Source organism: Lissotriton vulgaris, chromosome 4_1, assembly GCF_964263255.1.
Source record: "Lissotriton vulgaris chromosome 4_1, aLisVul1.2, whole genome shotgun sequence".
In the NCBI taxonomy this organism is placed as follows: domain Eukaryota; kingdom Metazoa; phylum Chordata; class Amphibia; order Caudata; family Salamandridae; genus Lissotriton; species Lissotriton vulgaris.
Genome location: NC_141691.1, coordinates 1,222,340,419 through 1,222,361,835, shown reverse-complemented (window position 1 = coordinate 1,222,361,835; position 21,417 = coordinate 1,222,340,419). Strand labels below are relative to the sequence as shown.

At 35.9% G+C, this 21,417-nt stretch overlaps 1 protein-coding gene across 1 annotated transcript; it reads right to left on the bottom strand.

The window, feature by feature from the left end:
* Positions 1 to 3,371: 3,371 nt before the first annotated feature.
* On the bottom strand, positions 3,372 to 16,727 carry LOC147723077 (uncharacterized). Its single transcript, XM_086966921.1, has 2 exons — positions 16,623 to 16,727; positions 3,372 to 10,910 (listed from the first exon to the last, which is right to left on the bottom strand). The coding sequence occupies exon 2, from the start codon at positions 10,869 to 10,871 to the stop codon at positions 4,413 to 4,415; it is 6,459 nt and encodes a 2,152-aa protein (XP_086823047.1). The 5' UTR covers positions 10,872 to 10,910; positions 16,623 to 16,727; the 3' UTR covers positions 3,372 to 4,412.
* Between the last annotated feature and the right edge of the window lie 4,690 nt (positions 16,728 to 21,417).

Here is a 21,417-nt window from a genome sequence, read left to right as displayed (position 1 = left end):
AAGAGGGGAGGGGGGGGCAGCGTTCAAAGCACATCAGCGTGCATAAATACGAAAATGTTTTTATCTATCACGTACTTGACATTTTAAAGCTTTTCATATTTGCTATTAAAAAACAAATGAAATTCACAGAAAAAACCATAGGTTATAGTGGATATATAGTTAGGAATTTGCATTTACAAAACCTTGAAAATTCAATGTAAAAACCATTGGTTTTAGGCCATATATAGTTAGGGATTTGCATTTACAAAACCTTATTTTACTCGCATAAAACCATTGAAATTCCATATATAGTTATAAGCGCTAACTATATATCGCGCACCCGCAATCCACTGCTGATGATGTCACATATTACATCATTCATGACATGGTTAGTGACATCACTGATGACATCACTGATGACATCTCAAATGACATCACTGATGACATCACTGAAAACATCTCATTTGACATGACTGATAACATCACTGATGATATCATTCATGTGATAATACCATGAACCTCTTCAGACTCTAATATAACCTTAGATACAATCAGTGTAAACAGACAGTCACAGACTGTCACTCATCCATGGAGTTACTCACACACCTAGTCAGTTATGCCAAAAATCAATCACACCTCCATTTTCTCAACTATACAGTTATACACATCTTACTTATTCAAACATATACTAACACATATTTACTTTACTCTCTTATACAATCTCTGATACAATTTCACAATGATCCATACAGCCACTCACACATTCACTGGCTCTTATGCACAGTTATTTATAGATGTCAACTCTCACATGTACTGTGTTTTACATATGTACTTAATTTGACATGTAGCACTGAGATATCCATTCACTCACTAATACACTCATGCACAGTCAACCGCCCATACAGCTGTTTGCACATGCACTTTTGAATCTATACATATAGTGAATCAACTACTCACACATCTATGTACAGAGTCACACACCTCCCAGCCACCCATACACACACACTCAGTTTCCCATACAAATACTTGGACAACCAATCAATAACCCATACAATTACTCATATAGCTACTGATCAACATATGCAGCAGTTTGTAGAACAACAGATATAATGATGCACAAATTAAAACAGTTTAGTCACTAACCCATGCACTCAGTGAGACACATTTAATCACTCACTCAATCAGTCAGTCATGCACCTAGTAAATCCTTCATCCAGACACTTATATATCCACTCATTCTTCAATATGTAAAACATATTTTAACTTTACAGAAACATACAGTCACTGGATGTTGTAATCAGTGATGTCATCAGTGATGTCATTTGAGATGTCATCAGTGATGTCATCAGTGATGTCACTAACCATGTCATGAATGATGTAATATGTGACATCATCAGCAGTGGATTGCGGGTGCGCGATATATAGTTAGCGCTTATAACTATATATGGAATTTCAATGGTTTTATGCGAGTAAAATAAGGTTTTGTAAATGCAAATCCCTAACTATATATGGCCTAAAACCAATGGTTTTTTCATTGAATATATATATATATATATATATATATATATATATATATATATTCACTGAAAAAACCATAGGTTTCACACCAGTTATAGTTAGCTGGAAATTTTACTGATATAAAACCATTGAAATTCCCACGTTATAGTTAGTCGGACTCACTATAACTTGCGCGTACAATGCACTGCTGATGACATCACTCATGACATCACTGATGAGACCATCCAGTGAATGTGTGTCTTTCTGAAAAATAAATTTGTTTTATATATGTATTTGTAAAGGTCGATGGAAGAATAAATGTTTAAATAAGTGTGTAAATGGATGTTTTTTTAAAAAAAATTGGTTGGGTAACTGGCTTATTAAGTGTATCTTAGTGAATACATATATTAGCGAGTATTGTTTAAATATTTAAATGTTTGTATCAGTGTTTCTCTTTGTGTATAAGTGGCTGCATGGGGTTGGTGACTGACTCACTGTTTGTATGTGTTTTGAAGACAGCATATGTGCAGGACTGTATGGGTGGATGAGTGTATATATGTGTGTGTTAGTGAGTGAATGACTGTCTCACTAGTGTCTTCATTAGTAACGACATATGTTTTAATCTAGTATATGTGAGTATTGATGTATATAAGTGAGTATAGTATATATAGTGAGAGATTGTAGGAGTTCCTGTGTAAATAAGTATGTGTTTCTATAAGTGATTGTTTAAGAGAGTAAGTATGGGTAAGTTTCCTTAGAAGTAAGGTGGCAGTGTGTGTATAAATGTATATGCAAATAAATGGATGTTCAATAGTTTATTTGCATGTGTGAGTATGTGTGTGAGTAACTTTTGGATGATTGCTGATGTGTAACAGGATGTGTAGGTGTATCACTACATATGATGAGTGAGTATATATGAGTGACTATATAGAACTGTTGGTGAATGAGTGGATGTGTATATAGATGGTGGAATTACTGAATTGGTTGTTGTTACTGGTTTGGGTATCTCCATTTTTTTGAAAATGTTTGTTTCTATTTTTGAATATGTGTTTCAAGCGTTACATTACACTGAAATTAGGTCTGTCACTCTGTCACAAGGATGGTCTCATCAGTGATGTCATGAGTGATGTCATCAGCAGTGCATTGTACGCGCAAGTTATAGTGAGTCCGACTAACTATAACGTGGGAATTTCAATGGTTTTATATCAGTAAAATTTCCAGCTAACTATAACTGGTGTGAAACCTATGGTTTTTTCAGTGAATTTAATAGGTTTTTTAAATGCTAATTCCTAACTATAACTGGTGTGAAACCTATGGTTTTTTCAGTGAATTTCATAGGTTTTTTAAATGCTAATTCCTAACTATAACTGGTGTGAAACCTATGGTTTTTTCAGTGAATTTCATAGGTTTTTTTAATGCTAATTCCTAACTTTCTATACAGACTCATACCTATGTGTTTTTTAGTGAATTGCTAAAGTATGTTTTTGTAAAAATGAACACTATAATGTATATTGAGATAATATTTTTAATTTAAAATATTTTTTTTTTATATTTCACTTTGGTGCGCTTCCGGTGCGCGCACCCGTGCGCGTACCGTCAGCGCACTAACAAAAAAAAAAGAAAAAAAAAATGAAGGAGTGACTGTGTAATAGATAGTAAGACAGATAAAAAGTTTAAAAGGAAGTAACTGAGAAAAGAAAAATGAATAAGGGAGCAAAAGAAAGAAGAAATAGGAAGAACACTAAAGTAGAGGTTAAGGGAGAATATAAATGGATATTGAAAGTAAAAAGAAGGACAGATAAGTATGAGAATGACAGGTAGTGACGGAATCAGAGGAAAAGAATAGCAGTGATTGAGGGAAAGTAAATATCAGTGAATATAAGTAAAGAGGGGTGAAACAGGGTACATATAAGTGAATAAGGGCAACACATGGGGAGTAATAGAGAGAAAGAAGAGAGAGAGTAAAAGAAAGACAAAAGGAAGAACTAACTGAACTACAGTACAATGAGTGTGAAAGAAAAAAAAATGGAGAAAGAGAAAGAGGGTTAGGAAACTAAAGCAGTGGTACTAAGAGAATATAAAAAAGATAAAAAGTGGTGGAAGGAACTGAGGAAATGCAGATAGTTCTTATTACATTAAGAAGTTGTGAATGAAGTACAGTAAAGAAACAGCAATGAAAAAAGAGTGTAAATTAGTAAAGAGAGGTAAATAAGGGTGAAGAAGAAAATGAGTGCATAATAATGTGAACACAATATAAATTACATAAAGCAAACAACACAATAACTTCTACAATATGTTACATTATTTATTTTTGCTGTTCTCAGAATATATTGAATTCCACTTAAATTAGTGAGTTCAAAGTCTTCATCATATAACAGCGGGAAAAAAAAAACACAATCTAAAAGATTGTGTTTAAAAAAACCCATTCAAACATACATCTCATATATGTACACTAATCTTTGATTCACTTACTTTTCCATGAGGCCAAGTAGAAGATAGTGAAGGTCCTTTTGGTAGAAAAAAAGTCTGCTGTTCTTTATAAGTTCCATTTCATCGACTTCCTATGAAAAAAGATCTAAAAACATCATACCATACACAATCCTCACGGCCAATTTGTGTCAGATATATCGGTATTTTTTACTTTGAGATCCACTTAAAGTATCTACATGAGATTGCAGATAGTGAAGGTCCTTTTGGTGAAAAAAGTCTCCTGTGCTCTATAACTTCGATTTCATCAACTTCCTATGAAAAAAGATCTAACAACATCATATCTTACATTTTCCTCACGGCCAATTTGTGTCAGATATATCAGTATTTTTTACTTTGAGATCCACTTAAAGTATCTACATGAGATAAATAATTTCAAATATTAGATTAACTAACTAACTAACTAACTTTTATTAACTATTCCCGTCTTCAAAGGCCAATTCCCTTTACTAAAACTTTGGTTTTAAAAACACTAGATAAGAATTTGTAGAGTCATAAGGCAAACGTTGTTTATAAGTTAAATGACAATCATTGCAGTAACTCCATCCATTTTCAGATTTTAAGTAGCATGTATAATGTCCTGAGGTGGTCGAAGGTCCATCATGATAAATAATAGCTTCAGTTGTAAAGGTCCTTCCAGAAATTGATAACTGAGAAGCCACAAAATTTTTGATAGAAGTTGTCAATTTAGTTCCATCAGGTCTACATCGTTGGAAAACTAAAATGATATACTGCCCATACCTTTGTATAAATAATGTGGACAGCATTGTACAGTTACATTGGGTACACACCATATTATGATCTGCTGCTTTAACTAGATTTTTAAAAGACACTGATTTACAGTCTGGTAAAGTCAAATATATAAATCTTTCAGTGTCTATTGTAGTAGTACTTGATAAACTACAATTGTGGCAGTCATGCTGCCATTGATAAGAAAGACTGAAAAGATTATCTACATCTACACCTTCATCTTCCAAAACACCAAACATATACATTAAAAATTCCTGACAATCCTGCTGAATGTTCTGTGAAAATTTATCTTGACCAGAACACAAATCTAAAATATTTCGAATTTCTGTTACACTTTCTATTTGTGCTGTAACACTGCTACATTTCTGAAACACAGAATTCAATAAACCACACAATCTTTGATCCCGATTTTCAACAATCTGTTCTTGTAAACTTTTAAGAAAAAAAACAACATTAACCACTACATTAGCATAGCAGTTGACACCAGAACTGTTTTCAAACTGAAATCCAACAACATTTTCTCCACAATTCTTTTTCTTCCTGTTTTCAATTACAGTTTTCTCTACTTTTTGTCTTTTTGCAACTACCTCACTACAATTATCCTCATTTCTTCTTTTTCGGCCTACCACACGTTTTTCAAACAGAGGATATTGAGGCAAATGTGGAGCATACTCTCTTCTTAACCTATTGTATTCTTTAACACAATCTAGATCTGCAGAAATCTTTGTCTCATCACACGCAATCAAATACAATCCTGATAAAGTTCTGACTCGAGATAATGCCACATATGCCATACCCTCTTTAAACACAGATCTTCCAATGTTCACCAATGCACTATCTACACTTAAACCTTGAGATTTATGAATTGTCACTGCATACGCCAAACAAACAGGAAACTGTTTTCGGCGAACATATAAGTCTTTTACAAGTAAAAATCTAGCAGAACAACGACTTATTTGTTGTACTTGTTCAATGCCATCAAATTTTATTTTTAAAAATTCAATTCCATCTCTATTTCTGTAATTCACAAAATCAACAACATAACCCATTGCTCCATTTACCAGACCGCTTTCAACATTTAAATTCCTTCTCAAAATGATACGACAATTTAAACACACATTCAGAGTCTTTTCAAAACCAGCTGTTTTTGAAATACTTTTCTCCAATGAATGCAATTTAATTTTCAAATTTTCTGACAAAACAATTGTTGCACCCATATGCTCTATTTTATCTATTGCTTCTAGTTTCACAATCTCTTCATTTTCTAAGTCTAACATTTTTTGGTTGAAGATGGAACATTCTTGCAGAGTTGGCATCAAACATATCCCAGATTTCTTCTCAGTCATTTTTTTAAAAATATTCTCTGGAAGAATGTTGTCATTTGGATACAAATTTGAAATTAATCGACTATGCAAAGCTTTTTTACCTTTCTCAGTCATTTTTCCAATTCTTACATCTTGTAGAATATTTTTATAATCTTCATCCTTGGCCTGTCGCATATTTTGAAGCAGTTCAGCATATTTAAAATTTAGCCATATATTAACATTTCCAATGCTTCCAAGGGACTTCCTGGTATCTTCATGCGTGAGCATTTTAAACACTGGTTGTCCTTTTACTGGAGTCAACTGCAATAGATCTCCAAAAACAATAATGTGTTTTCCTCCAAATAACACATCATAGTCTGTTTTAAGAATTTCTTGCATTCTCAAATGCACAAAAGCAAGCATTAGATTTGAGACCATGCTTACTTCATCTATGATAAGAAGTTTCATTTTCTTCAAGACTCTTGAAACTTCAGAACACGCATCTCCAGATAGCTTGTTGTAATGCAATTTATTATCATGTTCAACTGGCAGCATCAATAAACGATGTAGAGTAATCCCTTTAATGTTATGTGCTGCCAGACCAGTTGGAGCAGTTACAACACAAGACAGTGGTGAATCAGTCCTTTTCTGCAGATAACTTGCAACGGCTTTAATTAGAAAACTTTTTCCTGTCCCCGCTTCTCCACTTACATACAGTCGGACAGGGTCAAATAATATACATGAGCACTCTTTTTTCTCATGTCTGAATCCATGTTCAATCTGCTCTGTGACTTCATCATATATCTTTTTCTGCTCAATGTTTAGTTGCGTTACCAAATCTTCTAAGTTAACTCCATCCTCTTGAGCTTGTTCCATAGCTCTTTCCACCTCATCCATGGCAGTGGCAGCTTCATTTTGGATAATTGGTCCTCCTAGTGGATCCTGGCTCAATGAAGTAGAACTCTGACTATCTTGAGAACTGTTTCTAGCTATCTCTTCAGCAATTGTGGTTTCTTGCTCCATTTCTTCATTCAACATTTGCAGATAATTTAGAAAAATAGGACATTCTATGGTATCCTTAGTTGCATTAAAAGAGTCTTCATAACAGAGAAAATCTCCAAGTAGTTCCTCTTCTGTACGCCATGGCTTAAAGAGTTGCAAAAGAGCTAAGTAGTAAAATTCTCTTTTGTCTGGAACTTCACAACTCAATTTTCGATGATTAATCAAATGGCCTTTTTTCTGCTTCACTAGACATCCTTCATAGCCAATGAGTGCATATTTTCCATTATTGATATCTTCTGTGATGTTCCTCTTATAACTGTAGTTTTGAAGAACTTCATACAAACATATGTTCTCAAGGTGAGTACTTCTATTTGGATAGTATGTATCCAACATATTTGTCTTCAAAATATCTGTACTGTTTGGTTCTTTTTCCGCCAAATATTCAATTTCTTGTACAGATTTCAAAACTCGGTTTCGTGTGGCAGCAAGACCAAGACTCACCCAAATGATTGTTCTTGATTTGGCATAGAGACTTGCTGATGATAACCGATCAGAACATTCATATGCTCCAATTTCTCGATGTGACAACATCTTCAGACTGAAACTGTATAATTTCTTGCTTAGACTCTTTTCATGTGAAATGTCCTCCCACATTTCCTTCAGTTCTGTCTTTTCTTTTTTGGTGATGTAAGATGTCACATATCGAGCCACAGCAATAGAGTTGTCAGCAACGAACTGAATATCCATGTTAGCATTCCACATGGATAAAATCACTGGGTTGTAATCGTTGATGTACTTAGATTCTTCATTTCTTTTCAAATTATATGTGTTTTTGGGAGATTTTCTCGTCACAGTATGTCGTAGAGATGACATCAAATTATTTACTCTTCCCTTAGAAATCACTGGTCGAGGAAATGCAAAACGACATTTCGTGTAGTACTTTTCCTTGTTTTTAAATTTTCGACGACAGTACTTTCCACAACGATGAGATTGAAAACGTAAAACTTGTTGCCTTAAATTGTTTTCTTCAGTAGATTTTGGAACAGCACATGTTGAATACTCTTCAATGAAACTCATCACTGTTTCATCTGAATCTGATCCAAATTTGGGTGCATCTTTAATCCACAACAACATATGTATATGAGGAGCACCTCTCGCTTGATATTCCTTCCTCCAAAAGAAATCCAAAACCTCTCCAAGGGGAGGATTTTTTTTGTTGGTAATAAAAGACATCATAGCTTCAAATCTATGATTAAAATATCTGCAAACATTCACTGGATCTAAAGAACACAGTTCTCCTGGTGTTTTCAATTCTATATTTGGTATGTTTTCATTTGCCTCTCGTAGAAATTGAAGTAAATCGTCCCATGCATACTCAGCACAGCTAAGAGTGAGGAACCATGTAGGAGTTCCTAAGTTTCTTAGCATACATTTCAATTCTCCATGACGACGAAACCAATACTCATTGGTTCCACGTTGACATGCCATGAGATTGATTAGCTGAGATTCCAAAATACTGTCTTGCAGATTAACTTTCTCCATAAAGTCCCTTGCACATACATTTTGCAAATGAGGTCCACTTTTTAATATATGATTAACTGCATAAGAAAGCCCAGACAAATCACTTTCAAACAGTAGATGAAATAAATATGGAATGCATTGACGAAACCTTGGATCTTCTGCATATAATCTTAGAGTCCGGTATTCAGCTGCAGGAATTTGAACTGGTCGATCATCATATCGTCCACCACAACCTGTTGGAAATAATTGTGGAAAACAACGAGCTTCCAAACTTTCTTCCCATACACTAATGGGACTTCCTTTTGCTGCCTTCATTTGAAACAAGTCAATTGCATTTCCCATTACTTCTTTGGAATGTAAAGGATGAACAGTATAATGTTCATATATTTCTTCAGTTCTAGACACATCAACTTTTTCAATTTGACCAACTGAAGAATCACTATCTTCTTCTGTAGCTGTTTCCTCAACTCCAACACTTACATGTTTGTAGTACTCATTGTTTTTAACTAAATACAACGTTGCCTTCTTGACTTTTTTAACATCCACTAAATCTTGCCAAATTTTCTTACTCTTTGTTGGAACCCCATTAACTAGAATAACTAAAGGATCTTCTTCTACTCTTTCTACACCAATTGTATTAATATTTTTCTTTACATCTAGAGGCAAATAAACAACTCTTCCCTTTAATCCTCTCAGTAAATCTGATGGAGGCAATTTCCCTGTCTTAGGCTCCATGCGTACAATAGCCTGAAAAGGATGGACACATTGAATCAAAATAGATTCATAAGTATTTAGATCCATCAATTCAGAAGGAATATCTATCAACTGAAGATTATTATAAACTGCTCTTGCAGGCATTCTATTTTCATTTAATTTTTTCAAACAATAAGTGCAAATACGCTGATCCAAACTCAAATCAAAAGAATTCTCCACCAACAAATAACTTACAAAATCCTCCCATTCACTATTATTTTCCAATTCACTTTTTGCATATAAATCAACTAACCTAGTCTGAATTTTATAATGAGTCCGTCGACAACACACACAAGTTACATTAGGCCTCTCACTTGATTTCACCTTAAACTTGATAATTTCCTCATCAAACTTTTCAATACTTGAAATTTGTCCATTATCTTCTACATTACCATCCATTACTATATCTATTTCTACACTGTCCTCTTTGTTCCCAAAATAACAAAACTCAATTTCTTCACAAATAGTCTTCACATCCACTTCAGATCCATGCAAAAGAGCACTATTTAACTGTTTAAGCTTAAGTGCAGGACTTTTTGCATAATACAACTTCCTCACTAATTTCCTTACGTTATTATGATGCACTGCTAACATCCTAAAATGATGAAAAACACTCCGACAAACTTTTCTAGAAAGACATGCTAGTGAATGCCCTTGCAAACCTGTGCTTTCTCTCACTCTGCAAGGATCTAACTCTTGCAGGATCTTCATTTTTTGTTTGAGACTTTTTTTACTATATGTACGTAAGAAATTTCGAAGCAAATCAATTGATTCCTGTCGCACACTACAAATACTACTGCATTTCCATGTGTACACTGGACCCTTAGTACGTCTCCCTAAAACTTCATCAGCTAACACCTCTTCTGCATCTCTAGGTACAAGTTTCTCTTTTTCCATCACACAACTATCTTTCACCTCATAGGCACGACCACTGGTGTCAACCGCATGCACCAAATCATTTTCCTGAAAGTAACTCTCCTCATTAAAAAAAGGCTCAGAACTTGAACTATGCATCCATTCACCAGAAAATACTTCACAAAAATTACTCCGATTAATAATTCTTTTCCATCTACTGTTCGATTTGAAAACATCCATTGCCTTATTAAGTATCCTAATTCTATTGATTATTAAAATAAATAATTTTTTCTTAACTTCAAAAGCCTGATCAACAATCTTTTCTACACTTTTCTTTTTCTTGTAAAAAGCAGCTTTTAGTTTACTTTTCTTTTCATTTTTTAGCAAATTTAAAACTACCCTATTGCGAAACATTCGCCTACGAATGTCCCTAAAAACATTTACTCTTCTATTGCTAACCATTCTCTTCTCTCCTGGTCCAATGGAAACATTTTTTGTGGGCTTCTCTTTCCTTTTTAGATTTGTTGACTTTTTCTGTATATTCACATTAGCAATTTCATTTTTTTTCCTACGACATATGTTACGAAGAAAAGACTTAATTGGCTTACCAGAAGCTTTTCTGGTGTTTTTTGAAGTAGTTGTTGAAGAGGATTCCATAAACTCTGTTGTTGATGTTCTCCTTTTCCGTATGGTATTTTTGATATTTCTTTGCCTTGAAGGCATTTTTGCTTGCTTTTCAGAAGTTGATTTGAATCTGTTGTTCTGTTAAAAAAACACATGAAAGACCACTATTAGCAAACAACAAAGTAATGTTAAAAAGCAAACAATATAAACAATAAATTGCAACATATTTAAGTTTATACAATAGCAACTCATGGCTTTATTTTTAAAGGCCTTGCGCCACCAGTGCGTCACTTATTACCCATGTTTAAAGTCAAGCATCAGCTGCACATGGCATTCATAAATAAGGGCCAAATGCAAATACCAATCAATTGCACCCAAAAATCGATTTTTCAATAACATGTAAGAAACACTGCGCAAAACCTAAGTACAACCACTCAATATCATCAAACAAAGTCAGGGTCTGATTTATAAAGGCCTTGCGCCACCAGTGCGTCACTTATTACCCATGTTTAAAGTCTTGCAACGGCTGCACATGGCAATCATAAATAAGGGCCAAATACATATACCAATCAATTGCACCCAAAAATCGATTTTTGAATAACATGTAAGAAACACTGCGCAGAACCTATGTACAACCAATCAATATCATCAAACAAAGTCAGGGCCTTATTTATGAAAGCCTTGCGCCACCAGTGTGTCACTTATTACCCATGTTTAAAGTCATGCATCAGTTGCACATGGCAATCATAAATAAGGGCCAAATACATATACCAATCAATTGCACCCCAAAATCGATTTTTCAATAACATGTAAGAAACACTGCGCAAAACCTAAGTACAACCACTCAATCTCATCAAACAAAGTCAGGGCCTTATTTATGAAAGCCTTGCGCCACCAGTGCGTCACGTATTACCCATGTTGAAAGTCATGCATCGGCTGCACATGGCAATCATAAATAAGGACCAAATACATATACCAATCAATTGCACCCAAAAATCGATTTTTCAATAACATGTAAGGAACACGGCGCAGAACCTAAGTACAACCAATCAATATCATCAAACAAAGTCAGGGCCTTATTTATGAAAGCCTTGCGCCACCAGTGCGTCACTTATTACCCATGTTTAAAGTCATGCATCAGTTGCACATGGCAATCATAAATTAGGGCAAAATACATATACTAATCAATTGCACCCAAAAATCGATTTTTCAATAACATGTAAGAAACACGGCGCAGAACCTAAGTACAACCAATCAATATCATCAAACAAAGTCAGGGCCTTATTTATGAAAGCCTTGCGCCACCAGTGCGTCACTTATTACCCATGTTTAAAGTCATGCATCAGCTGCACATGGCATTCATAAATAAGGGCCAAATACATATACCAATCAATTGCACCCAAAAATCGATTTTTGTTTAACATGTAAGAAGCACTGTGCAGAACCTATGTACAACTAATCAATATCATCAAACAAAGTCAGAGCCTTATTTATGAAAGCCTTGCACCACCAGTGCGTCACTTATTACCCATGTTTAAAGTCATGCATCAGCTGCACATGGCAATCATAAATAAGGGCCAAATACATATACCAATCAATTGCACCCAAAAATCGATTTTTGAATAACATGTAAGGAACACTGCACAGAACCTAAGTACAACCAATCAATATCATCAAACAAAGTCAGGGCCTTATTTATGAAAGCCTTGCGCCACCAGTGCGTCACTTATTACCCATGTTTAAAGTCATGCATCAGTTGCACATGGCAATCATAAATAAGGGCCAAATACATATACCAATCAATTGCACCCCAAAATCGATTTTTCAATAACATGTAAGAAACACTGCGCAAAACCTAAGTACAACCACTCAATATCATCAAACAAAGTCAGGGCCTTATTTATGAAAGCCTTGCGCCACCAGTGCGTCACGTATTACCCATGTTGAAAGTCATGCATCAGCTGCACATGGCAATCATAAATAAGGACCAAATACATATACCAATCAATTGCACCCAAAAATCGATTTTTCAATAACATGTAAGAAGCACTGTGCAGAACCTAAGTACAACCAATCAATATCATCAAACAAAGTCAGGGCCTTATTTATGAAAGCCTTGCGCCACCAGTGCGTCACTTATTACCCATGTTTAAAGTCATGCATCAGCTGCACATGGCATTCATAAATAAGGGCCAAATACATATACCAATCAATTGCACCCAAAAATCGATTTTTGAATAACATGTAAGGAGCACTGCGCAGAACCTAAGTACAACCAATCAATATCATCAAACAAAGTCAGAGCCTTATTTATGAAAGCCTTGCACCACCAGTGCGTCACTTATTACCCATGTTTAAAGTCATGCATCAGCTGCACATGGCAATCATAAATAAGGGCCAAATACATATACCAATCAATTGCACCCAAAAATCGATTTTTCAATAACATGTAAGGAACACTGCACAGAACCTAAGTACAACCACTCAATATCATCAAACAAAGTCAGGCCTTATTTATGAAAGCCTTGCGCCACCAGTGCGTCACTTATTACCCATGTTTAAAGTCATGCATCAGTTGCACATGGCAATCATAAATTAGGGCAAAATACATATACTAATCAATTGCACCCAAAAATCGATTTTTCAATAACATGTAAGGAACACGGCGCAGAACCTAAGTACAACCAATCAATATCATCAAACAAAGTCAGGGCCTTATTTATCAAAGCCTTGCGCCACCAGTGCGTCACTTATTACCCATGTTTAAAGTCATGCATCAGCTGCACATGGCAATCATAAATAAGGGCCAAATACATATACCAATCAATTGCACCCAAAAATCGATTTTTGAATAACATGTAAGGAACACTGCACAGAACCTAAGTACAACCACTCAATATCATCAAACAAAGTCAGGCCTTATTTATGAAAGCCTTGCGCCACCAGTGCGTCACTTATTACCCATGTTTAAAGTCATGCATCAGTTGCACATGGCAATCATAAATTAGGGCAAAATACATATACTAATCAATTGCACCCAAAAATCTATTTTTCAATAACATGTAAGGAACACGGCGCAGAACCTATGTACAACCAATCAATATCATCAAACAAAGTCAGGGCCTTATTTATGAAAGCCTTGCGCCACCAGTGCGTCACTTATTACCCATGTTTAAAGTCATGCATCAGCTGCACATGGCATTCATAAATAAGGGCCAAATACATATACCAATCAATTGCACCCAAAAATCGATTTTTGAATAACATGTAAGGAACACTGCACAGAACCTAAGTACAACCACTCAATATCATCAAACAAAGTCAGGGCCTTATTTATGAAAGCCTTGCGCCACCAGTGCGTCACTTATTACCCATGTTTAAAGTCATGCATCAGCTGCACATGGCATTCATAAATAAGGGCCAAATACATATACCAATCAATTGCACCCAAAAATCGATTTTTCAATAACATGTAAGAAGCACTGTGCAGAACCTATGTACAACCAATCAATATCATCAAACAAAGTCAGAGCCTTATTTATGAAAGCCTTGCGCCACCAGTGCGTCACTTATTACCCATGTTTAAAGTCATGCATCAGCTGCACATGGCAATCATAAATAAGGACCAAATACATATACCAATCAATTGCACCCAAAAATCGATTTTTGAATAACATGTAAGGAACACTGCACAGAACCTAAGTACAACCACTCAATATCATCAAACAAAGTCAGGCCTTATTTATGAAAGCCTTGCGCCACCAGTGCGTCACTTATTACCCATGTTTAAAGTCATGCATCAGTTGCACATGGCAATCATAAATTAGGGCAAAATACATATACTAATCAATTGCACCCAAAAATCGATTTTTCAATAACATGTAAGAAACACGGCGCAGAACCTAAGTACAACCAATCAATATCATCAAACAAAGTCAGGGCCTTATTTATGAAAGCCTTGCGCCACCAGTGCGTCACTTATTACCCATGTTTAAAGTCATGCATCAGCTGCACATGGCATTCATAAATAAGGGCCAAATACATATACCAATCAATTGCACCCAAAAATCGATTTTTGTTTAACATGTAAGAAGCACTATGCAGAACCTATGTACAACCAATCAATATCATCAAACAAAGTCAGAGCCTTATTTATGAAAGCCTTGCACCACCAGTGCATCACTTATTACCCATGTTTAAAGTCATGCATCAGCTGCACATGGCAATCATAAATAAGGGCCAAATACATATACCAATCAATTGCACCCAAAAATCGATTTTTGAATAACATGTAAGGAACACTGCACAGAACCTAAGTACAACCAATCAATATCATCAAACAAAGTCAGGGCCTTATTTATGAAAGCCTTGCGCCACCAGTGCGTCACTTATTACCCATGTTTAAAGTCATGCATCAGCTGCACATGGCAATCATAAATAAGGGCCAAATACATATACCAATCAATTGCACCCAAAAATCGATTTTTCAATAACATGTAAGAAACACTGCGCAAAACCTAAGTACAACCACTCAATATCATCAAACAAAGTCAGGGCCTTATTTATGAAAGCCTTGCGCCACCAGTGCGTCACGTATTACCCATGTTTAAAGTCATGCATCAGCTGCACATGGCATTCATAAATAAGGGCCAAATACATATACCAATCAATTGCACCCAAAAATCGATTTTTGAATAACATGTAAGGAACACTGCACAGAACCTAAGTACAACCACTCAATATCATCAAACAAAGTCAGGGCCTTATTTATGAAAGCCTTGCGCCACCAGTGCGTCACGTATTACCCATGTTTAAAGTCATGCATCAGCTGCACATGGCATTCATAAATAAGGGCCAAATACATATACCAATCAATTGCACCCAAAAATCGATTTTTGAATAACATGTAAGGAACACTGCACAGAACCTAAGTACAACCACTCAATATCATCAAACAAAGTCAGGCCTTATTTATGAAAGCCTTGCGCCACCAGTGCGTCACTTATTACCCATGTTTAAAGTCATGCATCAGTTGCACATGACAATCATAAATTAGGGCAAAATACATATACTAATCAATTGCACCCAAAAATCGATTTTTCAATAACATGTAAGCAACACAGCGCAGAACCTATGTACAACCAATCAAAATCATCAAACAAAGTCAGGGCCTTATTTATGAAAGCCTTGCGCCACCAGTGCGTCACTTATTACCCATGTTTAAAGTCATGCATCAGCTGCACATGGCATTCATAAATAAGGGCCAAATACATATACCAATCAATTGCACCCAAAAATCGATTTTTGAATAACATGTAAGGAACACTGCACAGAACCTAAGTACAACCACTCAATATCATCAAACAAAGTCAGAGCCTTATTTATGAAAGCCTTGCGCCACCAGTGCGTCACTTATTACCCATGTTTAAAGTCATGCATCAGCTGCACATGGCATTCATAAATAAGGGCCAAATACATATACCAATCAATTGTACCCAAAAATCGATTTTTCAATAACATGTAAGGAACACTGCACAGAACCTAACTAAAACCACTCAATATCATCAAACAAAATCAGGGCCTCATTTATAAAAGCCTGGCGCCACCAGTGCATCACTTATTACCCATGTTTAAAGTCATGCATCAACTGCACATGGCAATCATAAAAAAGGCCAAATAAAAATACCATTCATTTGCACCCAAAATCGATTTTTAAATAACATGTAAAAAACACTGCGCAGGACTTATATACTAACATACAATTTCACTTCTAAAACATAACTATCTGCTTCCAAATATTCTCCATAGAGAAAATAAATCTCTATCTAAATTAAATGAATCATTACTTACCTTTAGAAATGCTTTTGGAGATTGAAAACAGTGTCAGACACACACACCAATTTTTCTTTAGCAGAGGAAAAGGTGTGCTCTCAATACACTGAAACCAAGACTGGCATAGAAAATCTCTATCTTTGTACACATATGCCTTAATTCAACCAATGAAAACTCTTCCCTCACTATTTTCAAACCAACACCCATCCCCCTCTCAAACCTTTCTATCTGTTACCATAGCAACTCCCTCCTAACTGAACTCTAAGGTTCAAAAGTTTATCTTACAATGTTGCAAATTAACTCAGCAAGGATGTTTGACCTGTCAATACAGCAGCCTATACAGGGTATTTTTGCTTTTGGTGACTTTTTTTAAACCATTCAAATTGCTTCTTTCACACAACATAACCATACACCCTAACTTTCAGTTTTCAACTATCTGAATCCACCAATCATTGCTAGTGATTCAAGAGCACAGAAACTCCACAATTATTTTTTTGTGAACTCCTACTGTTCCAACTGCCATTTCATTCCCACACTTCATCTGACTGGACCAGAACCTTCTCACATCATGTACTCTGTTTGGGTTATTGGACATAGCTACATCCACTGGGCTCAAAGGTATGCAGCTAGCAGAAATTTTCATAACCTTGATTTATCAAATGTGGAAATCAAGTGGATTGGCCACAGAGGATTAAAATGTCACCAATTGATACCATTGGTGAAAACCTTTTTGCATCTGCCAGAACCTGACCTTATAATTGTGCACTGTGGTGGAAACGATCTAGGCACATTAACTGGAGTAGGTCTGGAAATGCTATTAAAGGACACCTTTCATCAATTGATGATACTTTTTCCCCACACTGCCTTGGTATATTCCAATATATGCCAAAGACAGAAATGGAACTGGTCCAACCAATTTTGTCCACAATTTGAGAAAGCACGGAAACATGTAAATAAATCTGTTTCTGCTTACATGAGAGACTATGGAATGGGTTCATTATACAATAATAACTTGCGTTACAACATGCAAGACATCTACAGAGGAGATGGAGTGCACTTCTCAGATGAGGGGAATAGAATATTCCTTCTGAATTTAAGAATGTGTATTGGAACCTACTTGTAGGTACCTAAATCAACCACAGAACCCAAAAGCTCTTTTCAGAGCTACCCTAACTCTGATCATTCAAAGCGTTTATTTTTTTCTAACTTTTTTCACTATTTTTCACCAAAGTACGCGTACGAGTACGCTTAAAGGTGCGCGCACCAGGCGCTTCCCCCGCGAAAAATTTAAGAATTTTTTTTTTTTTTTTTATGTTTATGAGCCTCCTAAGCCCCCCTCAGAAAACCTAGAGGGTCAAGAAGTCTCTACAGTTCCCCCTTCTATCCATTCCGAACATTGTTTACCCTCCATCTTGTGTCTCGATTGTTCCGAAACACAAAATGGATGACTCCCGTTACGCTGCCCGTGCGCGTACTGGAGCGCGCACTAGTAAGCGCAAAATAAAAAAAGGTGGGAAAGTAATTTACGGAAAACCCAATGGAGACACTTTCATCAAATATAGAATACGCCCTACTACATAGCAGTCCCTACCATTTGCCCAAATTTGGTGAAATTCCATTGAGACATTTAGGCTACAGGCCTGTCTAAATATCCTGAGGTAAATTACATGACAAAAACACACTTGTAATGTTAGAATTTACAACCAATTAAAAAGTATCTCTCATTTTCTACGATTTTTTCCTGTCGTTTGATTGGTTAAGTACAACAATATATATAAAAGAAGAGAGGGAAACACAGCCATTTTGACTACTGCTTCCTGAAGTACACTTGAAAACAAATTTCACTGTCAACTTCAACTAATTTCTCTAAGGTAACTTCTAATTATGGAAGTATATTGTACACGTTAAGTTTATTTCTTAAAAAATATTCTGTTAGTGATATGCTATCCCTCTTTAATAGTTAGAGATAGACATAGACTTCTCTGTAATAGTTATGGATTGAGTTAGGCTTCTCTGGTATACAGTACCCTAACTCTACTAATATAGTTAATTTATATGCAATTTTCAGAAAGAAAATGGAAGGAGAAAATAAGGCAAATGATACTTCTATCAAAGTAAAGGTGGAAAAACCAGAAGATGAAAAAAAAGAAGTTGATTTCATGGATGACTCTTTGGATGAACAGTTTATAGAATGTTTGGAAGAAATTGATTCATGTACATATAATTATGAGGAAATTCCGGACAATATTATGTTAGAAATTTTATTAAATTATGAAAAAGAATCAGAGGAATAAATTTATCTTTAATAATATCAATTGTATCAGACAATATTCTTTTTTATATGTAATTCATGAAGTATTACCAAAAATGTTTAAAATATAAAGTGAGACTTATAGTATACTGTTCAACTATTTTTCTGTTACATAGTAAGTTTACTCATAGTTACTACCTTTCTCCCACTATATTATCTCATATGAATATTTTACACCTCATTTTCATAAGTAAACAGGACAGACTACTCATGATCCCCTAGAAATTCTCAGGGAGTGCTTAAAAGATCTGTTTCTCCTTTCCAGACAGACTATATTATGAATTCCTTATACCACAAAAAATACAATAACAACATGCAAGATGTCTACAAAGAAGATGGTGAACATTAAATTTAAGTCTCTTCATTAGTACCTACATGTAGGTACTTACATAAAATAAACAAATAAAAAAAAAAACAATTCATAAACATACAATTTTTGAAGTGATTATTTTTCCATAGTACGCTCCCCAATACGCTCCCCCGTGCGCGCACCAGGCGCTTCCCCCGCGAAAATCGAAAAAAAAAAAAAATTTTTTGAGGCCCCGCGGGGCCCTTTAATGGCCCCCATATCAAACCTAGGGGGTCAGGGGGGGTCTACCCTGCCCCCTTATGGTCAATTCCACCCTTTGTTTTTGCCACCTCTTATGACTAGATTTTACCGATAGACAAGATGGCGGCCTCTCCGGACTGTTTAGAATGTTTACAGACAACTGAGAGCCAACCAGCTTTCTGCGCGCAAGTCGCGTGTCGCGCCGGGAGCGCTCACGGGTGCGCGCACCCGAGAGCGCCTATAGATATATATATTTTTTTGAACGTTAATTTCTCAAAATCCACTGAAGCACATATCTTGAGACATAGCAAAGGCACATCGGGCTACCAGTCCCTACAATTTTGCCAAGTTTGGTGGAAATCCATTCAGCCGTTCGGGCTAAAAGTGAAATCGACCGCCCTATGGAAATTAACATGGGGAAAACGCGTTTTGGGACCCCCCTTTTATCTCAGCCCCCGCTTGACGAATCCCCCCCAAACTTTCAGGGAAGGACCGGACCGCCATGAGACCATTTTCCTGAAAATTTCAGGCAGATTCGTCAACCGGCGCCAAAGTTATTCAAAATAGAATGTTGAGATTTAACATTGAAAATTATCCTAACTATAACTACCTACTGGCGACCGCCAGTAGGTATATATAGTTAGGATTTTTTCTCTATGGGATTTTTGAAAATTCTATGTCTAATAACTTTGGCGTTTGTGGACGGAATTGGCTGAAATTTTCAGGAAAATGGAACATTTTGTTTCTGAGCAGCCCCTGACAATTTGGGGAGGTTTCATTAAGGGGGGCCGAGAAAAAAGGGGGGTCCCAAAACGCGTTTTTCCCATGTTAATTTCTATAGGGCGGTTGGCCTCACTTTTAGCTCGAACGGCTTAATGGATTTGCACGAAACTTGGCAAAATTGTAGGAACTGTTAGCCCGATGTGCCTTTGCTAGGTCTCAATATATGTGCTCCAGTGGATTTTGAGTAATTTAGGTTCAAAAAAAGATATATATCTGGGCGGAGCCTAACCACACATCTGATCTGATTGGCTGTCAGCACTTCATCCAAGATGTGTTGGCAGCCATCTTGGGACCAATATACATGATAGCACCTCATTAAAAAGCATTGTAGTTAATAGAGGGTTTTAGGACTTTAGTTACATTATAAATCATTTGTTGATGGTACCATACTCGTTTTAGGAATTGTGGTGGGTTCTAAGGTGATTTTACCATGTGAAAAAACCTTCTGCTGTGATATCATGAATATTGTTTGAAAGAAAACTAATATCTCATGATTTTCCCACAGTGGTTTGGAAGGGGATCTATAAGCTAAACTGAAAGCATATTTTCTGTAAATTCACATTATCTTTCTCAGTCATGTGAAAATGAAGTCTGACATTCTCAGTAAAACATGTACATCCAACAAGGACAGAGACTGTCAGTTGATTCCTTTGTGTTCTACTGCAGCCTCCTAGAGTGTTCTAAAGAACAACTAGAGCGCTAACAGTCCTACTTATTACAAAGGTATGGCACACCTGAAGCCATCTTGATTGGAATAAAGTGGTAACTCTTAAAACATTTAATTTAAAAAGAAACAACATGAGGGGGTATATTTTGCCATAGAAAGTATGATTAGTGCTGCAGAATGAAAAATTAGGGCACATTTTGAGTGACTTCTCAAATCCTTTTCTATTTCATTAAAACATTCTGACATGCAGTCTCCCAAAATGGCCACCAGAGACAATGAGCCCAAATGTAGCCCAAATATCACCCAGATGTAGCCCAAGTATAGCCCAATGACAGAATGTCCCAGAGTGTTCTAAAGAACAACTAGAGCGCTAACAGTCCTACGTATTACAAAGGTATGGCACACCTGAAGCCATCTTGATTGGAATAAAGTGGTAACTCTTAAAACATTTAATTTAAAAAGGAACAAAATGAGGGGGTATATTATGCAATGGAAGGTATTA

What these genes read in the sequence shown, in the direction of transcription:
- LOC147723077 (XM_086966921.1), bottom strand. Translation starts at nt 10,871, where the DNA reads ATGCCTTCAAGGCAAAGAAATATCAAAAATACCATACGGAAAAGGAGA.